Source organism: Notothenia rossii (assembly GCF_949606895.1).
Source record: "Notothenia rossii genome assembly, chromosome: 9".
Classification (NCBI taxonomy): Eukaryota; Metazoa; Chordata; class Actinopteri; order Perciformes; family Nototheniidae; genus Notothenia; species Notothenia rossii.
In genome coordinates, this window is record NC_136907.1 from 65,674,808 (window position 1) to 65,698,470 (window position 23,663).

General features: G+C 41.7%; 1 protein-coding gene across 2 annotated transcripts in view; it reads left to right on the forward strand.

The window, feature by feature from the left end:
* tns3 (tensin 3) overlaps window positions 1–23,663 on the forward strand; it is a 32,999-nt gene that overhangs the window by 7,006 nt on the left and 2,330 nt on the right. Inside the window, exons 3-23 of one of the 2 annotated variants that reach the window (XM_079649567.1) lie at window positions 99–149; window positions 354–476; window positions 3,033–3,097; window positions 4,137–4,220; window positions 5,647–5,759; window positions 6,249–6,309; window positions 6,485–6,560; window positions 6,657–6,786; window positions 7,039–7,104; window positions 8,248–8,349; window positions 12,763–13,968; window positions 16,872–17,029; window positions 17,133–17,265; window positions 17,405–17,485; window positions 19,228–19,363; window positions 19,829–20,391; window positions 20,498–20,584; window positions 20,686–20,817; window positions 22,391–22,486; window positions 22,971–23,048; window positions 23,468–23,545. In XM_079649567.1, coding sequence (XP_079505693.1) covers window positions 99–149; window positions 354–476; window positions 3,033–3,097; window positions 4,137–4,220; window positions 5,647–5,759; window positions 6,249–6,309; window positions 6,485–6,560; window positions 6,657–6,786; window positions 7,039–7,104; window positions 8,248–8,349; window positions 12,763–13,968; window positions 16,872–17,029; window positions 17,133–17,265; window positions 17,405–17,485; window positions 19,228–19,363; window positions 19,829–20,391; window positions 20,498–20,584; window positions 20,686–20,817; window positions 22,391–22,486; window positions 22,971–23,048; window positions 23,468–23,545 — 3,619 coding nt within the window. The remainder of the gene's footprint in view (window positions 1–98; window positions 150–353; window positions 477–3,032; window positions 3,098–4,136; window positions 4,221–5,646; window positions 5,760–6,248; window positions 6,310–6,484; window positions 6,561–6,656; window positions 6,787–7,038; window positions 7,105–8,247; window positions 8,350–12,762; window positions 13,969–16,871; window positions 17,030–17,132; window positions 17,266–17,404; window positions 17,486–19,227; window positions 19,364–19,828; window positions 20,392–20,497; window positions 20,585–20,685; window positions 20,818–22,390; window positions 22,487–22,970; window positions 23,049–23,467; window positions 23,546–23,663) is intronic. The other variant, XM_079649568.1, reaches the window with a different exon arrangement.

Below are 23,663 nucleotides of genomic sequence, written 5' to 3' on the forward strand. Positions count from 1 at the left end.
CTTCACTCGTATAAATGTAGGAACCAGTGTTAAAGCAGAATGCAATAATCTTAAAGACAACATTTCAAGTCATTGACTTTGTCATGTGTTCTCTTTAGATTATCAACCTGTCAGAGAAAAGACATGATCTCACTAAAATGAACCCAAAGGTAAGTTTACTGTGTCCTCTATAAAGTAAAATAAAATAAGAAATTACATCAATACCCAAAAGAACAAATACAATTAATTGTAATGGCAAAATAGAGTTAGGTTCAAACTCTTTGTCAGCTCTGTGCAACCAGCTATAGTAAACAGTCTAATCTAGATTGTTAATGCACTACTGTATGTGTTAAGAGTGTGTGATGTGTTTTCAGACTCTGGACACAGGCTGGCCTGACATGCACGCTCCACCCCTGGATAAGATCTGCACCATCTGTAAGGCCATGGAGAGCTGGCTCAATGCTGACCCCCTTCATGTGGTGGTGATACACTGCAGGGTGAGCATCAAGCGTTTGTTTTGTATCAGCTTTAGTTTTAGTTCTGCTTTATTTAGTAACTATCTGTTATGCTACGCACAAAATTCTTTATTATTCCGCCGGGTTGTTTTGCACCTCTTCTTCTCCCACATTCCACATCGCAGAAACTCCGTTCAAACATCAAAACGTTCAGCTCGGTCGGGAATATATGGCTCAGAGGACAGATTTAATTTTGCCTTCATATTTTCTTTTAAACCTGCCATAATTCCCAAACCCTAGAATTCCTGAGACATCATTTTTCATGAGAAACGTAGGAAAACATCTCGTAGCTTGAAAAATTAAGCAAAATAATTAAACAAAATGCCTCTTGAGGGCATGAAGTGACAAAAACGTTCAACATGTCTCCATTAAACCTCATTGTAAATTCAGCCTCATCTTTCCCCACCACAGCAGCCTTTAGTTAATCTGCCAAAAAGGCCACATTATTAACCCGAAAGTACACAAAAAGTACACTTCAGATGTTTCACGCTTTGAAATGTCTGTTTTTATTTTCTGTTACGGTTCTTCAACAAAACGTTCACATGTAAGAGGTTTATCTCTCATTCACAACAATGAAAATGCTCTCCTCTCACTGATTACTGCACATCACCATGGAAACCTTTGATCTCTGGACAGTTGTTAGCTCAAATATAAACACCTGTGTCATGGAACACGATGATGTCATAACTCCAACTGACATGCTCAGAGCAGCAGACTTCAGATAAGGGTTAATGGTCCTGCCCTCATCAGCTCTACGTCAATTATGGGGTGTCATCATATGCCATCCCTCGCCATAAAACACAATGTCGCTGTAACTCCAATGAACACGATCCGATCGTCCCCCAAACTTCACTTAAATATCACCGGTCCATGCCACAACAGTTTTACGCCAAATCTGAGATCTCACCGTAGGCTGTTGCCATGGAAACGCATCCCTCGCCATAAAAGACGATGTTGCTATAACTCCTATGAAAATGTTCCATAAGTGCTCAAACTTCACATCGGGGCTAACAGTCCAGCCGTGAAGACATCTATCGGACAGTTTTGAGATTTCTTCAAATAACGTTGCCATGACAACACAATGCTCGCCATGAAACACGGTTTTCTCATGACTTCAGTGAAAATGCTCCAAACGGCCCAAAACTTCACAGGTTTGATAACGATGCAGCCATCACCGCATCTAAGCGTATTATGGGATGTCATAACATGCCGTTGGCATGGCGACAGATCATTCGCCATCAAGTTAGTTCAAAAGTTTGCAGTTCAAATATTCTGCTGCTTTTCCAAGCCTTTCTACTTTATTTTCTTCTCTCATCACACATTCAAGCCCCCAGTGTTCATGTATCATTTCAATCTAAATTATTCACTTTCTTCTTACACATTACATTTCAGCATAGCAGTTCAGCGTCAGCTTTTCAGCATAAAGCATTCCCACTAGCAATTTCTTCAGGAATTGCATTCTCTAGTTAATCAAGCAATCTCTCAAAATTTGATATTATTTTAAATGTTTTGTCATAAAATATTTCTGAAGTCTATTTTGTTGCTCTTTTGCCCTAAAAACCTAATATTTTAAGTATTTCTCTATGACTTTCAGTATTCATGACATCATATTCTAAATACAAACTGCCTGAAATTCTGAGGTCTGCCCCAACCCTGGGTTCTTTTAAATCGAGGTTTAAAATCTTTCTTTTTAACGCAGCCTAACGTGAGATCCTTTAACCGTGCCTTATCATTGCACTTTTAGCTGCAGCCAGTATTTTATCACTTTTATGAATGATCTTTTTTGGTTGTTTTTGTGTTTCCCGTTCTAGCTCCGTGCTAGAGCTTTTCTGGTTCGGAACAATTTTTTCAGCCCCCGCTTTGTTCACACCGCCCAGAGCCCGAGTGGTGCTGCGTCATTGCGTCATCGTTTGCGTCATGACGTGACCGTTTACGTGCCTGCTTCATAAACAAACAACAACAATGGCTGATTGTATTGAAGCGCTACTTGTTTTTGTTTTGCTCTGTTTGCTTTGTGTACAAACTGGATAAAACGCATGCTTTTCGTTGTTGTTCAGGAGGTTGATCCCGCCCCTGCCCCCAACGTAAGTGTGACGTATGCGGTTCTTGCTTCTATACCGACAATTTTTTGGTGCTTGAAAAGCACCGGTTTTCGGAGCTTAGAGGCGACTCCGCTGCGGAACAGGAAAAAACTGTGCTTTTCAGGCTCTAGCTCCGAACCGGCCCTGGAACCGCGTTGGTGTGAAAGGGGCATGAGTCTTAAAATGTGCTATAAACTTACCTTGAACCTTAATAAAAAATGCTAAATCAAGATTGGTGGAGAGAAATATGTGACTCTTTTTTCTCCAAGCTGGCCATGTCACAGATATAGACTAACAGATATCATGGAAAAACAACAATGATGTTATAATCTTTGCAAAAAAAACATGTGTATGTTGTGGTGGAAATGTTCCCAGACAATGTATAATCCTATCACTCACAACAGTAAGTGACAAAGTGCTGCATGTGTAGTGAATCATCTCTCTCTTCTTTCTTCAGGGCGGCAAGGGTCGAATCGGTGTTGTCATCTCATCCTTTGTGCATTTCACCGACATATCAGCCAGGTAACCACCACAACGAGTCACAGTTTTCTTGTAATGTTGCTATAAATGTTTGCTCTTAAGTCAGGATCTATCATAAAAGAATGTGCTGACTCATTGTTGTCACAAAAACACACAACAGTTTCTGAAGACTCATTCTGTAGAGACCACAAAAAATGTAATTACCCAACCACAGCTCATCTTTTAGCTACTCTGATTTAGGGTCATAGTGTGAGTCAAAGAAAAGTAAAAAAAATTCAAAAGAAAACCACACAATTTAAGCCATGATTCACCCCATATTGAATTGCATGAATCAGCATTGAAACATGTTAGTCACTGTAACAGCTCCTGGCCACAGTGTCAGTTTCATGAAATCTATTCATCGTGAAGAAAACCGATTCAAATTTTCAAACCATTGTTATTCCCTAATCCTCAAAGTAAAGATACGCAGCAAACGTTAGGAGAGGCTGCCTGGTGTTTTACTGCTGTGTAGATCCTCTCTGCCCACAGAAGTCACTGTGGCATTAGCACACATTCACCTTCGATTTAGCCTCGGCTTCCCTTAGTGTTTGAGGAAGACCGGGAAAGTAAGGCAAATGCGAAAGACAGAGGGCAAAATAGAAAGAGGAAAAGATAGGAAAACAATGAGGCAGATTTACAATGGAATAGATTCGTGGGGGTGTGGGGAGGAAAGGGAGAGGCTCGACGAGAGAGAAACAGAGCTGTGGTGAAAAGGCTCCAGAGCCTGTTGGTTTTAGGTCTGACTGAATAGCAGGGCTGTGCACACACTCTGGCCTCTCTCTGTCCTCCTCTCCCCCTCCGTGTTTACTTAAGGCTGGCATTCTCTTCCTCTCTGCTGGAATCCCCTGTCTCTCCGGTTACTTTCACTCTTGTCCATTAAGCATTTGTATATATGTGTGAGTGTGTGTTGCTGTGTGTGTCTGTTTTGTCCTAATTTAAGTTAGGGTTACTACCATTCAAATTATAGAGCAGCAAAGTGTAATCTCTCTCTTGAGTCATAATTACCTAAAGTGCTTAATGTGTCTCACTGTCTCCCTCAAAGTGCTGATCAGGCGTTGGACCGCTTTGCGATGAGGAAATATTACGATGATAAGGTCTCAGCTTTGATGACACCCTCGCAGAAACGGTAAGACCCAAAACTCGAACACGCCCTTCTTCATGGCAGCATGCGTTTACTGTACATGTGTGTTGTTTGACTCGTGCTTTGTTGACAAAACACATTCATGTCACAGACCCGACTGATTCAATAAAAATATGCATGTCCCACTGCTGTTAATCTACTTTTTCACTCATTGGGGATCATTGTAATGAGAATGAGACCCCATGGTGAGGTGGTGTAATCCTAACCCTGTGTACCACTTTGAATCTCACAGCGATAGCTCTTATGTAGAACTGGTTTCTCAATTATTTTTAATTCCAGTCCTTCGAAACTGTCTCGTCCCCAAGTTTAAGTGAGGTTCAGTAGTAACAACATGGACAGATGAGACCAATTATAATGTCTGGCTAACCTTCTAACTGTCTTACACCAGTGCTGATTTTTTTTGCTTAGAGTACCAAAACATAGATATTTTTGCATTGCTTTGTTTGAAGAATATAAACATGTTTCCTCAAATGTTAAATGGTGTTTTAAAGGAACTGTATCAATGATCCATTTCTTGCCGAGAGCTAGATGAGAAGATCGATACCCCTCTGATGTTTGTACATTACATATAAAGCTACAGCCAGCAGCCGATTAGCTTAGTTTAGCATAAGGATTTTGGGGGAAATACTAACTGCTAGAATATTAAGCTTCTGCCTAGCTTTGTATTCAACATGAATAGTATTGATCTTTCATCTAATTTTAAAGCAAATAAGAGTACTTTCGAAAATGTTGAACTATTTATGTTAAGTCTGAGGAAAACAACCCCAATGATATGATAGTCACATTACATCACATGTCAGATATCTAACACTTTTATCCAAAGCGTCGTACATGCACTTTAATCAGTAGACAGTATGCCATCAGAAACAACTTGGGGTTAGATATCTTCCCCAAGGACACTGACATCAAACCACTGACACTCTGATTAGATCATTACATGTATCCCCTGAGTCATAATCTCCAGTTCATGCTTGGAGATAACCTTTTTTGATAAATTGTGACCCACAAATTACAAGCTTGTCTCTGAAAATGTGGACATTTGTCAGTCAGGGATGGTCTTACGAAAATACATAATTAATTTGCATATTGGAAAATACAGTATCCAGTGTTAGTGGAGATTGACCCATACTAGGGATTAAAAGCCTGTATATCTTGGCCCTGTGTTTCAGTAGTTAGGAACATTCCTGTTGCTTTTTAGCATCATTTTAACAGGAGCAGCTGTCTAAAACATCGGCCTCAGTTAAGTCTAAATGCAGTCTAATATTTGCACTGTTTTGGTAAGCAGATGTGTTTTTAAAAAAAAAGGGGACTTCTTGACACATTTTGAACTAATACTCTTCAATGTTGACCATAGGAATACTGACAATAGTCCTGCACAATATTAACATCCACCTTTCTGCGTCCATGTCAGGTATGTTTGGATCCTCAACAGTCTTCTAAGTGGATCCATGAAGATCAATGCCTCACCCTTGTTCCTGCACTGCGTCATTCTTCACGGGATCCCAAACTTCGACGCCACTGGAGGTTAGACTCATTTTGTTTACCACTACACACAGCTGCTACTCCAAATGAAAATACAGTCGCTGCCACCATGACGGCATAAAAGAACCCAGACACAACCACTTCAGAGCCAGAGCAGTAAACAAGATGGAGACTTATCTGTACTTTATAGTTTTTTCCAACACACATGCATGCTCAGACAGATAGAGGCACTTACATAAACAAGACAGGAGAGAACAACGTGTTTATGGGTTCCCAGTAAACTCATGGGAATTCACATCCATGTTTGCATGCAAATTGCTATTTTCACTATTTTCACTGAAACAACAGAGGTGTTCGTCACATCGTGGACATTAAATCCCTTTCTCACAACAACAGCTTATCACACATGCTGTGGGCAAAACAACACGAGAAGGCACTCTTGATTATCTTACCTATCAGAGGTCTTTAGGCCATAGTATCAGTACACTTATCTTTTATGTTTTTATTTAATGTATCTTTTTTTCTCTACAGTTTGTCGTCCCTACATCAAGGTTTACCAGGGAATGCAAGCAGTGTATTCATCTGGAATCTAGTAAGTGGCTTACACAGCGGTACAGTAACTTGACAATCGGAACACATCTCACCAATGTTCTGTTTTATTTACTTGAATGCAGATTATATTCAGAGTCACTGCTTTCTTTAAATATGAGTGATTGCTTCCACACTCTGGCTAACTTTGACTCACTTCTCTGTTGTTTTTCGTTCAGTCACATTGGTCCGGGCCACAGAGACCGTGTATGCATCACCTTGGAGCCTGCCCAGCTTCTAAAAGGAGACATTATGGTACGAATAAAAACCAAAAACAACATGCCTTCTCAGAGTTTCCTACATCAGTTTTAGATTTTTAGTAATCCCAATATTTTGTGTTTTCTTTTGCAGATTAAATGCTATCACAAGAGTGCCGTCACCTCAGAACGTGAAGTCATTTTCCGGATGCAGTTCCACACGGGAGCAGTGCAGGGCTACAACCTGATGTTTGAAAAGGAGGACATGGAGACTGCCAACAAAGGTAGACTCAAGAAAAAATACCCTGAGAGCAGGTCTCAACATGCTGCCGTAGGTTTACGGGGACTTCTCTGCTCCACGCAGCACCTGAAGGGCTCAGTCTGGGTTTCATTTAGACCTCGTGCTTTGAGACCAATAATCTTGCTTTCCAAAACATGTTACGTGTACTGAGAATATCCTACTTGCAGACAACACCATTCATCCTTCCACTTCTGAAAAGCCCCACTAATAGCATTCCTGTGTGCTTACATTCCAGATCCCAGATTTGCAGATTATGGTAAAGTGGAGCTGGTCTTCTCCGAGGGACCAGAGAAAATCCCAGGTAGATTTCTAACCCTTCAAGTTGTTTTTATTAAAAGCGGCTACAGGGAGAGGTATTTGGAAAAGCACACCAAGAACTTTCTCCATTTCTCCCTTCTTGTTATCCTTTGCTCTGTACCTCCCCCTCTGCCCCCTGGTGAGAAGGGATGTGGAATGCTGCAGAGGGGAAATGTAGTGGGAAGTGTGTGCTGACAGAGAGGTAAAAAAGCACAGCATGTGCTGCCCCAGAGCCCCACTGGAGTGGAACTATGGTGTGTGGGTCTGTGTATGGGCCTCCCTAAAATATGATGTGGATACGATTTCAATCTACAACATCAGGGGTGAAAGCAAAACCTTGAATGAAACGTGTTTGGAGCTGATTTGTTGTTATTAGCCGATTAATTTCTTATTTTAAAAGTTTACTTCCGAAATTCGCTTTCTTGTCAAGAAATTCATAAAAAATTGATATATCTCCCACTGTCTTTTCTAAGTTCTAAATGTGATGCTAGAGGCAGTGGACAGATATTTCTGCTTAGCATAGAGACTGGAGAACAACCACCAATTTACAAAAACATAATTGTTTCTGTAATCCTTACAAAAAACGAAATGTAAATGTTTTATCACACGATTTCTTGACATCTTAATGTTTTACCTTGTTTTAGTGCTAAAGGCTGATTTTATTATTACCGTAGGAGAGAAGCAGGCTAGCTGTTTCCCTCTTATTGCCTTAGTCATTAAGCTACACTGACGGGCCCCCTTTTAACACACTGACATGTAAAAAGGAATTTAAGTTCTCAACTCGCTCATCAAGAACGTAAATACGTGTTTTCCCCCAAAAGAAAGGACTTTTCCTGCTAATCTTTGTACCTGAAAATATAAACAAACAAACTAGAGAATCCCTTTTTTGTGTTAAGGTTGATATGAAGTGCACAGTTATGATCAGACCATACTAATACCATTTTACTGAGGGCTTATAATATCCAATTATTGCCCAACCCTAAATATTTACACCTTAATGTCCTGTTTAGACACACCCTCTTGTATCCTCCTCGAGCCAAAACAAATGTTACCTTAAAATAATGATGAATAGTATATTGTGCTACTAACTGTCATTACATAGAAAAAATACCTACAGTTTCAACACTAATGTTATTTTTGGGTCCAGGTGCCGACAGGTGGCAGAATGGGGCGGATGTTATTGTGGACTACAACACAGCAGATCCTCTAATCCGCTGGGACTCCTACCAGAACATCTGTGATGTTGAAGGTACAGTTATATTACACCACATATGACTCTACATGACTCACAATACTTTATAACAAAGCAGAGGGCTGTCTAATGAATCAGACTCTACCTGATGGAAAATATTATTTGCGTGTTTTATGAATGGAAGAATTATGCATAGAGCGTTATTTAGATGAATGAAGTTCCTTCCCTTTCTTTTTCTCGGTTACTTTTCTAGTATTTAATGTGTTCTCTATGTTACACAAACACAACAGAGTGTGACGGGTCCTGTGCTCCATGTTATTTAGGAGCAGCGGTGTGATTGAATTTACATGCACACACTGTCACCACTAACCTTGTTTATGTTGCAAGCGTTGCTAACCAAAGTTATTACTCATGAGTGAGTCCTAAAACCTAGGCAGGCACTGTGGAAACTATTATTTTATGATGGGAAGGGACGGAAAACTCAAAGTTACCTTTGTGTTGTTTCTGTGTGAAAGATAGGGAGGAGATGTGTTGTATTCAGGGAATGTTGGGTTCAAGGGAAGAGCAATTAGTTCTCAAGAGATTTATTTTTTGTCGTAACATAAAATGAATAGGCAAGCTTTAACCATCCCACGCAAACACACACACAAATACACACTCTCACTAGCGACACACATAGACACACACACACATAGAGCCACCCTGCCGGGGCGTCCCGTCCTAGCTGCGGTTGTTGCTCTCCACTCGACCACAGAATTCACAACAACCTCCCGGAATAGAGAGACGTGGTGGTAGCATTAAAATTCAGATCCACCCTTTTCCAGTTTCATTGAGTGCTTTTATAAGCTCAGTTCGGCTTGATTTTAAATGAGCTTATTTTTTAATTTTCATTAAAAATACCCAAACACGTCCATATATAATTTTACATGCAACTGTGGGAATGCAATCAAAGAACCAAACACTCAAATTTAAGAAGTCATCAAAGCAAAGCAAAGAAATGAAAAAAGGAGTGTTTATTTTTTTTTCTTTCTTTGATTCCAAAGCATTCATGTGGGATATTTGCAGCCTTTATTTTTCTCATGTAAACACGACATCTGAGACGGGAGACTGGGAGCTTTGTTGGAATTCTGCATCTACTTACCATGGCTCAGATTGACTCTGAGAGGCTGTCACTCAGAGGTTGGTCAGGATGGAGGAAGTCTACAAAACGGTTGCCACTGTAGTGCTAAGGTCCTGAAAAGAAAACCTAATTTGCTTTAATGGCTTTTTGTCAATCACCGGTGTGTGTGTGCTTTTCCCCACATGTGAATGAATGGTAAAGTAATAGTGCATTTTAAAAGATAGGTGGTTTTTCTAGGTTTGAGCTCAAAGTAAGCGGTTGTCTTTGTGTAGCTTGGATTACAGCGGCTGACTGGAGAAATGAGCATTTGATAGTAAATAATTAAATGAAAACAGTGTGCTGAAAAGTAATTGGTCATGCACATTTTTCTTTCTGCTTACATGTCGCAGTATATGGCCATGCAAATAGTTTGTGTTTGTCATAGTTTGTGACAATGGAGGCGATTTTAATTAAAAAAACTGCATACTTCTGGCATAATGCTCTTAATAATTTCTATAGGGACTATTTATAGTCTATATCAAAGTAAACAGGAGAGTTATTAGGACAAGATTTGTAGAATATCATCCAATAGAACATTTGGCAAGAATTGATTAGAGAGATAATGAACGTACTTGCAATAGAAGTTGGTATCTCTTTTGTTACATTACTGTATGCCAGTGCGTAAAGGCCTATATCTTTTAAACACTCGCAGCTGCAGGCAAACGTTGTTAACAAAAACGACTGGACGGAAATTGTCAATGTAATGAACTTTACCTAGCAACTGACAGTAACCTATAATATAAACAACTTTTTACATTTTAAACCTAGAAAAGAGAAACCAACAAAGTCTCTAGGGTAACTGAGACACTGTTTCTGCTAATAATTCTTCATGTTGGATATTTTATAATGTATTTTTCATTGTTCATTCACCTTCATGGTATTGAAGTAGAGGCAGAGTATTCAACGATGGTTATCTCAGAAGTGTCTGCATAACAAGGTACCACTATTTTTACTCATAGTGGAGTTTTCCCTCCAAAAGCTTTCTGTTTGTACAGAATGTCCTGCACAAATTGTTCAAAGGATTTTGAGAAATATATTTCCCAGAGGGCGGTCCTCTACACATCGGAAGCACGGGCAGAATCTTGGGCGGAAGAAAACAGGGATGATGAAGATCATGATTATGCTTTTGACTCAGGGTTTTGGCATTCAGGAGGTGCGGGATGGTAGTAACTGAGAATGAATGGGAAGGGTTGGGTAATTGCATATCCATACACAAGCAGACCTCCTCCCGCTATACGAGGAAAGGTTCTGGTTTCGCCGCTCACTGCACTGTAATTGGTGGATTATTCAAAGACTGACCTCACCACAACAGCCAGCCTGATGAATGCTACATCTAAATGGTTTGACTGATTTCTTCAACTAAACGCATACTTGGTTAACCATGCATTGGTTTGTTAATGGCAGTGTAAGGTAGTGGTAGTGGTAGGTTAAACAGTTTTAAAACAATTGTCCAACCCCATAATTGAGTTGAGGGAACATCTGTTTCTTGCTCTTATTGTTCACCAGGACGTCAGGCATGCAATTTCATGACACACAATAGTGAGGAAAAAACAACTTGGCTTCTGCTTTTCTGAGCTCCAAGTACAAGGCAAGGATTGCTTTAATTAAAAAGTGTCTTTTTACAGAGTAAAAAAGTCTGGAGCTGCAGGAATGTTGTTTTCTCTCTCTGATCCTTTCTGGGCCGCCATCTCTTGTTCTTTCTTTCTTTCCTTTCTTCCCTTTTTCCCCCTCTTTCCCCAGTGGGGTAGTCCCCTTATGCAAGGCAAGAGGTTGGGTTACTGCTTCCCGCGAGCCCGCCTCCACCACTAAACCCCGCCTCACTTGTTTACATTCCTCTGCCCTTATTTGGAGATCTCAAGGTCCCCCCTTGTGTGGAGTGCAAACACTCTCACCTTCTCAGCAGAGAAAGCAGGGGCCAACTTATTCGCATCTCTTCGTTTGACCCTGACCATTATCTGCTGGTTAGAAGCCATGTCCGCTCTCGTGTGTCTGCGCCGCCTCTTGTCCTCTGCAAGTTGCATTTCATCAGAGTCCGGAATTCCGTTGTGTGCTTACCTGGTGGTTGTGGCAAAGGTAAGAGATTTCTCTTCTTGAGACAGATGGTTGGCCATGAGGGGGAGGGAAAAGAAGAGGGAGGCAGGACGATGACAGGTGTGACAGAGGGAGAGAGAGATGGCCAGCATTAAGGGAGAAGGAAAACATCTGTCTGTCTTGCACCTTGCCAAAGGGAATGTTACGAGAGGGATTCGTTGGAAATCTCCCAGCGGAACTGACCTGCATGGAGGCCTGAGCAGAGGTTTGCTCATGGCCGGATGCAGGTTCAACTAGTGTGTTTGTGTGAGCAGGGGGGGGGGGGCAAGCCATACATACAAGAGCGTTTGGAGTGGAGGAGGAAGGGGAGCTTTTATCATGCATGTCTGCTATTCAGATCCTCCAGTCATACTTTGACTGAAAGGCAAGTACTTAAGGCGGTAGATTGAGGGAGAAGCGTCGGAGTCATGTTCCTGCTCTCTTTTGTTGAGGAGAGTGACAGTGAAGCAGAATGTTGTTTCTTACTTGGCTACGCTACTCACACACAGTTCTACTCAAACCCTCATTTTGCGTAAGTCAGGGCTTAACTTGATTTTTTTTTTTTTTTTTTTTGTGATGGATTTGACTCACCCTTTACAAAATGACTGACTTTTTTTATTTGTGTTTTCACTTCTGAGGATTAAGGAGGCTGTTTGGACATATGCTGGGGGTCAAGGGGCAGGCTAGAGGGAGTAGAGTGGCCTAATCACAGCAGGGTGAGGAATGCAGGGGTCAGACTCTGAAGATCCACCGCCGCCGGACTCTTGTAGCGACAAATAAAGGATTTAACATCCATTGTATTACCTGAACATGAGGAACACCTATGTCTACTCCGCCTGCTGCATTCACTAGCAGCTTGGCAGTTCACATTGTGGCCTGGTGGGAGGTATTATGGCATGATGATAGGTTTATCTTTGCTTGAAATAACCACAGATTGTTATTAATGTCTGTTTAACACATTGAGTCACATATTTCTCTGTCAATGTAATAACGTTCTTGGTATTTGTAGTTTGATTATTGCTCTGTTTATAATGTTGTCTTTGTCAGGTGAGGTGTGATTGTAAGTGTTGAGCTTTGTGAGTAACTGATTCTGAATGATGGAGGTTATGGGATGACATGACTGTGCTTGTTAGTCTTGTTTGGTGTGTGGTTTTGTGCTGTGTGAGTCTGCTGTCTGTGTGTCTCTGTGTGCTGACATACCAGCTGACCGTATGAAGCGCTGCATCTCTTCTATCTTGCAGCACCACGATCTCAAGGCCTAACCCAGGACAAGGCGGCTAACAAGAGGAGCCCCAGCGGAGGAGAGGCGACACTGGGCAGAGGGGCCCGCACGACCTCCGCCACCTCCAGCCCCGACCACAGCGACCACGCCCTCTCCGTCAGCAGTGACTCGGGCCTGTCTAGCACTTCCCTGTGGGCGGACAGACCCGCACCTCTACCTGCCATCAACACCAACACCAACATCATCACCATCAGGCCTAACCACGGCCCCAGCCAGCAGGAAAAGGTCCAGCTGAAGCGCCTTTTGAGCGGCTTTGGTCTCGAGGAAACCTCACTCGAGGAGATGGGGGATCAAGGCCCCAGAGTGGGCATCCAGCAGATAGTCCCGGCGCAGGTGCACATAAACGGAGTCACCAGACCCCGAGAGAGGGAAACGGACATCCTGGATGATGAGGTCATTACAGGTCACGATCTGCACAGTGTGGACAGTTTAGGGACCTTGTCGTCCTCCTGCCACAAGAGCAGCCAGAACTCCCTCCTGTCAGATGGTTTCGGGAGTCCCGGAGGAGAGGAGCAGCAAAACCAAATCCAGCATCATCTCCACCACCACCCTGCACCCCCCCACATGGAGGAGTATGAGAGGGCCTATGCTGAGACTAAAAGGGGATGTTTGAACACCAGGAGCAACACTGTGGTCTCCGCAAATCCCAGCGGGGCTCCAATGCCCAAACAACACGTCTACAGACAGGGGAGTTATTCCACTCAGTCCTGGGTTCGCCAGCAGCAGATGGTCGCTGCACAACAGTTTATCTACATGCCCGAGGATGGAAACGAAACAGAAAGGTACCAAGGGAACAAGGAAGGGAGCAGTTCACCCAAAGCAGGCCTGCCAACGGAAAAACAGGGCCCTACTAGGGACATGGCGACAGATGCTCTGAGAAACACTGAGCCACACAAGGAGCAAGCTACGATGAACAATAACAACAACAACAAACGCGACGAGGAGTTCAAATCTCTAACGATAGACATTGACAACTCCATCGACCAGCTCAACCAACTGATCATGGACCTGGATCCCACATTTATGCCAAAATCGAACAATGCAGGCTCCATAAAGAGGAACGGTGGGACGCCAACAGACGGCTCCGTGTCCAAATGCATGAATGGCATCAATCTAAGGTTCAACGATAATACCACAGCAACCGTGAAAAACACACAGCAGACAGGTAAGACAGTCAGACAGTCTGGGTGTGGTGGTGGTGATGATGATGATGTGGTGTAAGTGTGGTCATGAAAAGAAATGTGTGAAATCAGAGAAGTTGTGAAACATGGCGAAAGTATACGTTATAAATCATTTAGATAACATTACATTACATGTCACTTGTTAGACGCTTTTATATTATAGCAATTTGGGGTGAAGTGTCTTGCCCAGGGACACAACGACATGCTGACTGCAGTGGGACTCGAACTTGCTATCAGCGCATTAATCCACTGCGCCACACACCTAACAATCTAGAAATGTTCCAAAACAGAGTAGATCCTCTCCAACAGTATCAGCTTTTCTTCAACGTTCAATACAGAGTTAACTTAACCTCCTCTCCCTCTCCCACCTGGTCTGGTTTAGTGGCAGAAATAGCAGGGTTGTTGCCAGGCTTTCAGATGTTTTCAGTATGAATCTGAGGATAGAGCGCCCGTTCAGACTTGTCTGTTTAGCTATCTGACTGGAGGATCAGTAAGGTACACGAAAAGAAGGAGAGCAGCTGTCATCGGCACCTCTGAACACTGCCGTATCGCAATGTTTGATTTAGAGATGGCATAGGGAAGAATACACATAAATCAAATCCCTTAACCTTTCACTCAGACCTTAACACTGCTTTTTGTTGTGAGCAACATCGGAACACAAATACAGACGGCATTCATTTCATTTGAAGTTGCTTGACGTCACTGATATGCTTTCTGAATTTGAGTACAATGTTCATCACACTTCCATCTAATCAGATTCTTTTTTCAATGATATGTCACTTTAAGTCCTAAATGTAGACTCTAATTGTAAGGTTTGTGGTGCAGGCAGAGGTTATGCAACGTAGTGACTTTTGTATCTACAGAAAGTATCCACAAGATAAATGACTCTTTTTTAAAGAAGCAGTGAATAAGCATTATATGATCTTAAAACACTACACAATAATTCACAGCATAGGTTTCTGTACATGTTTGTCTGCTTCTACCAACAAACAAAAACATTTCATAGAATTACCAAATGCTTCTCTCTCCAGTGATACAAAGATAAGAATATTTTCGCTATCAGATGTGGCTCCCACTCAAATGTTATCAAGATTGTTATTACTTTTTTGGTTTAAAAAACAGTGAGGCAGAGAAAAAGCTGTCTAGATTAGCAGAGCATGAATCACACTCCGGCATGTACATGTGGTTTGCATGGGGATACAAGATGGGGAGGCCTGAGGAATTTCCAAGGGTGGAACAAGTGAGGCCGGAGGCAATGTTGTTCCATTCGAATCCAAAGACATACCTGTCTGTGCGTATCTACACAGTGTCATTCCAAGTAATAAATGTCAAAGGCGATAACTTTTGCTTATTTGCAAATAATCTGTAGGAAGTAACAGATTGTTTTTGATGTTGCCTTCTATCTGTTGCACTGGTGCCAGGATTCATGGCAACTCATTCTTCCGAGCAAATCATCTGCATTTATCATAAATGATATTGATTAATGTTTGACTGTTGAAAGGAAATCTAGCTCTAATGTATTTTTTGGCTTGAATCAGCTTTTAGTATAAATGTTACTAGACCAGTCATGCTTTTCCTGCTTTCCAAATTATTTTGTATTCTTAAACCTCCAGGAACTTCATTGCTAACAGTATGGCAGTAATATTTAATTACTGTATTTTGATATAACTTGACAGTCAGTATGCATGTAATCAACATACATTTAAGAAGATATTTATCACATCATTTAAAGCAAAACAAAAACTTTAACAGTAAGGTTTTGGGTCGACTTCAATGAATAACATTCAAACACATTGAGGAGTTATTCACATTAATGCAAAAGTCCTGTTAAGACAAAATTGCATTTCAGACTTCCTGGCTGCTTATTGCTTTGCAATCCTCAGTGGAAATAGCCAAATCTCTGTTGGTAATTTGTCCTCATAATGCCCAACCCAACCAAACTCTTGAGGGTGTATTAGGTTACAGAAATGATGGCAATGAAAGTGAGTCATGTGAGAGAAAGAGCGTTTTGCTCCGTCATTCAGATCCATGATTGCCTGCCTCTTTACTTATAAATAATGTGTTGGTCCTGGATGTTTATAATTAAAGGGAGAAATATTGTTTCACTTTGAAGGCTGCTTTGAGAAACACTGCCCAGCATGCACACCACTCTCTGTGACATCCATACTCCACACAGACAAAGTGATTAATGATCCCGGCATTAACACTTCTGCATCATTAGCATTCTTCAGGGCTGAGAGGTCGGAGCTCCCTGGGAGGGCTCATTTAACGCCCGGGTGCTGAGTGGCAGTACTCACAACATTGACCCCTGACACACACACACACACACACACACACACACACACACACACACACACACACACACACACACACACACACACACACACACACACACACACACACACACACACACACACACACACCCACCGGCCAGACCCTTGGCATTCCTCAGCTGTCCTCTAAAAACATGGCTGAGGGCAGGATGCTGGGGTTAGCAGTGTGTTGCTGCCACTTTACGGACGAAGTTCATATGTCATTAATCCCAAATGTATTTACAACACAGTTCTCACATGTGACTTTGGATACACTTCACATTGTGTAATGTGCATAGCCCACTGTTCTCATTGAGTAAATATCTCAATGATCAACCCTACAATATCATCTCAATCTTTTTTATTGAGGCATTCGGTCATAAATAATTGCGATATATGATTTCCTTCATATTGCCAAGGCCTAATTTTAAAGTAAACAGACATTTTAAGAAGATGCAGTGTTGTTGATTTTTCTGAAGGGTACCAAATATTAAAGTTTATATTTCTTTAGTGATGACTGTAAGTCTGTTAAAATGTATTGACCTGCTTGTGGATGTCTACCTGTGTGTATCCAGCTGTCCAGTCCAGTGAGGTGCGGGGGGGCGTCACGCGGAGTCTGAGTCGCCAAGGAAGTGAAGTCACGGATCACCCAGTGTTCTGTAACTCGGGGTGGGGCGTGACAGAGGAGTACCGGGGCCAGCGGACGTACTCCCCCTGTGTGCCACAGTCCCAGGTAAATAAAGCATGTGGGCACAGCGTATGTTGCCTCTTTATGAATGATTTTAGTTTATATGTTTGGTTTAATGTATGTGTTTGTTATTTGTTGTTTGTTACAGCACCCACTGTTGTACAGGAATGACAGTACTGACTATAGGGTCCAGGGCCCAGACATGGACAGCGGGGTAGAGGCAGGAAGTGACATGACTCCACCCACTCCTTCATTCCCTATCTCTCCGCCAACACCTTATGGTAACTGCAGCATGTTTCCTTTGTCATTGTAAATATGTTTATTTAATCTGAGCATCACATTTGTGCATGTACTCGTGCCTTGTGTTTGTTTTATAAGTCTAATTAAATATCTCTGTCTTTGTTTTCTTTGTGTTTTCAGTGAAAAGTATGTCGGAATTGAATCATCTCAGGCAAACACCATCTCTCATGCAGTCTTATGGAGTCTACAGAACAGAAAATGGTAGGTTAACATTCCTTTAGATTACAAACTGAATGCATTACAGGAATCAGTTTTAAGATTTGTTCAATCTGAGGAAGAACAATGTGTCTTTCTCTGTGAAATTGAAAGCAGCAACTATTAAGAATGTAAAATAGCAGAGCTGGGATATAGAAAACTGTTCTCCATATCATTTGACGGTATATATTTAAATTGCAGGAATCTCATTCCATTGTGTACTAAAAATATGAATAATTGACCTTTGTCTAAGCCTATGGGTTTGAGAAACCTTTTCAAAGAGAGTTCAAAAGCTGACCAAGTTGGTGTGAAAAACACAAGACAAACCTATTAGCTTACTTATAATAGAATGGTGTTTTTCCGTTCAACTAATTACAGATAGTGAATGACAACAAGACACCCAGGTAGTGGAAGGTTATGGTAGTCTTTTTCATGTCTGCCCTCTGAAGTTTGGATACACTATCTCTCAAGATCAAAGCTATTACAGGTCCCTCTTGCTTTACCTAATAATGGTGACATTGTTGTACGTGGAATTTGAGCGGTTTTAAAAACAGAGGCCGAAAACAAAGACGTCTCATAAATGCGAGAGCAGGGAGATTCCTAACCAGTCTCTGCCCTTCATGTTTGGTTTCTGGAGAATGTCGGCGTGGTCACGGCTCAAAGGGAACACTTTTTTTCAGACATAACGTTGTTGTTCTTTCAAATGAAACAGACCCTTTTATGTGTGGTGTTTATCTAAGATGAAACACGCCCTGGCTATAAGATTGCCCGAGATGGGAAGAGTTGTGCATTCATAGCATTTTGTGGTATCAGCATTTATGGTCTCGGATGTACATTTCTAGATTTTTTTCTTGTTTACACAATTTTTATTGCGGAACTAGTATTCATACTGTATGTTGCACCCCAAGCAACTCAGCTGTTTTATATTTGGCATACTTTTTGACCATGTTTAATGTCAGGAACTACCCTTCATTTTTCAGTCTGCTCTGAACTTTTATAGACTAGGTTCCATAATGATCTACAGTATGTCTAAAGGTTGTAGGGCCTGGGAGCCGTTCTGTGCCCCCGCTGTGCCTCTTACAACCTCAGACACCCAGGCTAAAATCACCCACTCATTCTTGCCACATCTCCATGGGGACTGTGGGTCAGGAGGCATTACGCAAAAAAACGTTTCTTCCCCCATGAAGGTGCCTCTGTGTAGAACGAGGGGAAATAGGGACAAGAAGAAACCAGCAACTCTTTCAGCTTCGTAGTTCTAACTCGTACAAAGTAACCCAGAGAGAGCTTTGCTGCAAATCTGGAGGAGGGACAGGGCTTTTACATTCAGGGCTGTCAGTGGCTCCAGGCTATGACTGATTGAAATGAAAGCTTTTAGATAATTATGTCAGAGGCCTTTTAATTTCTAGCTGCAATAGAGATTTGTTTGCTCTATGGGTTGTGGCAACCGTAGCTGGTGATTGGTTTTATGTAGATTGATGGCCGTGTTCAAGGCCATGAGGAGAGTCTCATTTCATTTCAGCTCCATTATTGATTGTTGGCTACTGGAAAGAATCCAATGCTCTTTCTAAAAGGCTTTTTTGCTGTACCATACAGTCCTGTTTTTTTGTGTGCATATTTGAACTTTCTACGTTTGTTTTTCTGAGTTATTTTTATATAGCTGGGTTTTAGATTCTTTGTATTTGCTCATTATATTCAAAATGTAATCAAAAGCAGTGCCTGATTTGATTTGTTTTCCTTCTCTCACACAGAACCCCGGGGATACCCAGAGAGTATCAGTCACGTTGGAGTCGATAGTTTAACAGACCCCTCCATCAACTGCCACCGGACGCTAAGTGCCACACACTCTGCCTCTATTGTTGGGACCAGCCTTCAGTGGACAGACAGGTACAGATCTGTCCTATCACGGACCTCAAAGCTGATCTTTTCTTTTATAACAAGAGCGCAGGATTCCCAAAACAAGCTTCAGACTGGTGTTGACTTGCAGTCGGCTCAAGATGATATGAAACACTTCTATATTAATTACAGTATTAAATAACCCCAGTAAAACAAACAACAACTCGGTTGCATCTTCCCTTTTTATTCAACATTTTCAATTTGTGCACAAATAACACCATTGTAAATTAAAAAAATGAGTGGCTAGTAAACATGTTCAACAACCTGCCATAGGGCCAGGTGTGGAAAAACAGACCCTGGTTTTATGTGATCCTTTAAAAGTCTACCTTTATGCTGCAGTAGACAGAAACATGCATTATCTTTGGCGAATATTCTTGAAATGTGGCTGAAAATCTACATTTGAATGGTTATTTGACCGTGAGTTTACCGTTATTTATTTCCTTTTTTTCTGTTAAGTTCATCCACGATCCAGTCCTGGCCAGAGCATCCCGTCCTGAACCGCCACTCGTCTCTGAGCAGCAGCTACCCCGCCAACAGACAACCACCGCCGCACGCCATGTCGGTGGACTATGGTCACCACTCTCCCCCCCTGCACCACCCCCACATCCACCCTGCCCCCAACGCCCACAGCTCCCCCCGAAGCATCCAGCGAAGCCGCATGGCTCGCTACGCTCAGGGCCGCAGTCCAGCTCAGAGCTTTGACGAGCACGATGACTTGGCTCTCGGCTATGTCGCGAACTGTGCAAACACCACCTCTAATCTGCTGGGAAACGGAGGCATGGACTTGGAAATGTTGACCTCCATGGATGGGCAAAATCAGTTACAGCTGCCCCAGGTGCAGCCTCCACTTCTGCCTGAGAAGAAGAGGGCGTCAGATGGGGACCATTCGCTGGGAACAGCTTCTCCAGCCCCCAGTGGGTTCTCCAGTCCCCACAGTGGGAGCTCCCTGAGTATTCCCTTCCCAAATGTTTTGCCTGACCTCTCTGCTCAGACGCTGGGCACAGCCTCACCTCTGCCAGGTAAACTACAATCCCTGTATGAAGCTAATGTCCTTATTGGTGCCACATGGCCTGCTAACACCGCATACTACTGTACTGATCACAGGCGTATAATTGTGTTTTCCAGATCTACTGGCCAGCAAGCAGGTTACTGTAAAATTTGTGCAGGACACATCCAAATTCTGGTACAAGCCAGATATCTCAAGGGATCAAGGTAGGTTTCCAGAGTCCACTTTTGTGCCATAGTAATAAAAGAAGGTCAACTTTTCCCCAGATCTAAAGGACTGCCTCTCAATTATGTTTCTTTTCTCTCAGCCATTTCAGTCTTGAAGGACAAGGAGCCTGGTTGCTTCATTGTTCGAGACAGCCATTCCTTCAGAGGGGCTTATGGACTGGCCATGAAGGTCGCTACCCCCCCACCCTCAGTTATCCAACAGACCAAGAAAGGTATGGTAGATTCGAACATCAAACTTTTAGATTTAGATTCTTAGTTTTTACTAGATTGGGTTCAAAATAAGATAAATTATTCAAACAATATTATAGACACATTATTTTACGTGTATGAATATCTTAAAATATTTTCTAAACGCTTTCAATTTGATTGTATATGACCTTTAGTATAAGTTAAACCTTTTAGGAAATACATTTATTCGCTTGATTACAATGTGAAGATTAACACCATTTTCATGACTGGCCAATAAATATAGAGCTTATGTTAAGTGGGGGTTAACCTAGCTTAGCATTAAGCATGGAAGCTGCGGTGAGCGTTTACATTTTGCCATTTCAAAAGTGAAAACATATGCCCATTAAGTTTGTAGAAAGAATCAAAACTGTTTTTCTCAAAAGTTATTCTTGAAGATTGGCCCAGTCGTACAGATTTCCTGAGAATCATCCATAGCATAATCACAAACAAAGCCATCTACAGTTACAGCCCACTGTACCTGCCCTCGCGCTGGAATATGAGAGTCCTTCCCTCTGGTTGTGTGTGAGAGCTCTTCACTGTGTTTCTCTCCTGGGCATCAGCAGGATGAAGCCAAACACACCCCTTTTGCCTGATAGTCTTAGATGTTCAGCTAATGTTTCACATCCTTAACAAAGGATAAGTTGGGTCCTTAAGCCAGCTCTGATCCCAGGGCCATCTCAGGGGAAGCTGTCTGCCCCACATTAATCTGTCTGATATGGATGTAATATCCAGGGACAGGGGTCAAAAAAGGCTGCTTGGTTATTTACTTCCTAGTGTTTGTAAAGGATATTCAAGAAATACAGGGAGGGATGTTGGAATGAAAACAAAGTCTCAAGAGGAATCTGGCCAAACATTCTCTGGCCATGTTTCAACACGAAAACAAAGGCTGATTGAGTGACGATAGGGGTTCACATATCACTTTTTTTTATTCAGAAAAGGCCCAGAGGACATTAAATCTCACGCGGTGTGTATCATAACCATTTTGGACTATTAATCTATCATTATCCACACACATGACACAAAGGATGCCCTTATGCCCCTTCCTGCACTAGCCCACCCCAGCGTACAATCTTTTCATTTTATCTCCCATTCACACCTGTCCTTTTGTTTGCTTTACTCCTACGCAGTCCAAAGGCACCTGTAGGGACACTCACGACACAGTCCTTATCCCAACGTTCAGCTCAGGGCATTGTGGCTCCTTATAAGTGTGAAACCCTACCCACTTTAAGGAGCTGTGCTTTCTCCAAGCCTTTGTGTCCAGACATTCCTCACATAGACTCCTCCTGCCCCCTTAGAGGCGCTTCTGTTAAATCATAATCCCATTAATCTCTGGAGAGATTGAATTTAGTGATTTAATATGTTTCAAGTATCTTTGAGGGTGGAAGAATACATGTACTAAGACAAGTGCTTGGAGCTATTATTCAGGCCTGAGTAAAGGATGTCAGAAAGAGGAGTGTTTTGCTGAAACATAACAGACCATAGATTATAGTTATTTATCTTTCCTGTATCTGTATGTTATATCTGTTTATCTGACCTTCTATCTCACTTTTATTACAGGAGGCGATCTATCCGATGAATTAGTACGCCACTTCCTGATTGAGTGTACACAGAAAGGTGTGCGGCTGAAGGGCTGCCCCAATGAGCCTTATTTTGGTGAGTAACTATACTGTTAAATCCTCTCCTTTCACAGCTGGTAAACAGCCTCCTGGCTGTTTGGCTGAACTGCACAAAGTGAAAGACTTCTCACACCATACTGCCCTCTATGGGTCATTGGTGCCTTGCACAACTGTCTGCTGATAATTAGCTTGAAGCATAAACACGAGTAATGCACCGTGAACTTCACCCACAGCCTGCTGACCAATGTTTTCATCTGTTCTCTTTAACCAGAATAATGGTACCTCCTGCTTTCCTGAATTCTAGTTCCACGTTGTTATGCTGTTATTGCATTATATGTTATATTTTTGCTTATTTAGTAGATATACAGTTTTTATTAATGTATAGGACAGTTGCTGACTGCAATGAAGGCAATCAGAAATGTTGTGCACTTGCAGTCTTCAAAACGGTATTAAAAGTAATTATTAAAGATAAGAAATACATGTGGCAATAAACTCTCAATACAACTATTTTTGTTTTACAGGAAGCTTAACAGCGCTAGTCTGCCAACATTCAATCACCCCCTTGGCCCTGCCCTGCAAACTTATCATTCCTGACAGAGGTAAACTACACACACAGTCACAGAGATGTTTGGATTGTCATAAATGAAAATAAACATTAATTTATAATTATTTGATGTTGTGAGGCTTCCGGTACACTGATTTTTCTTTTTAAATGGACTTAAATGTATTATGTCAACAGTTCCAAATAATTGTATAAGGTCAGTTGAAAGCAATAGTATTAAGTTGAACCTTTTATTTTGTATTTAAACCTAATATTATTGCTTTCAACGAACCTAATAGTTAGGTTCATTTGTTAAAATAATACATTTATTCAAGTCTTCGTTTAAAAATAATTTCAGTGTATCTGCCAATCTCTCTGTTTAGATGTCCTGCCATCTGGTCATTTTATTTATTTATGAAGCTGTTGTCGTGTTCACCAACACATTTCACTGACATTTTTTGCTTTTATTCTTATCAGATCCACTTGAAGATGTTGTGGAGACTAACTCACAATCTGTCACCAACTCTGCGGCTGAGCTGCTAAAACAGGGAGCAGGTAATGATGCGTCTAAGCTCATATGCTATGAATAGACATAATGACGAAGCAATGATGGCACTCTACATTCACACCACAGACACAATCCCTGTGTGCAATTCTGGGACAAACATTTTTT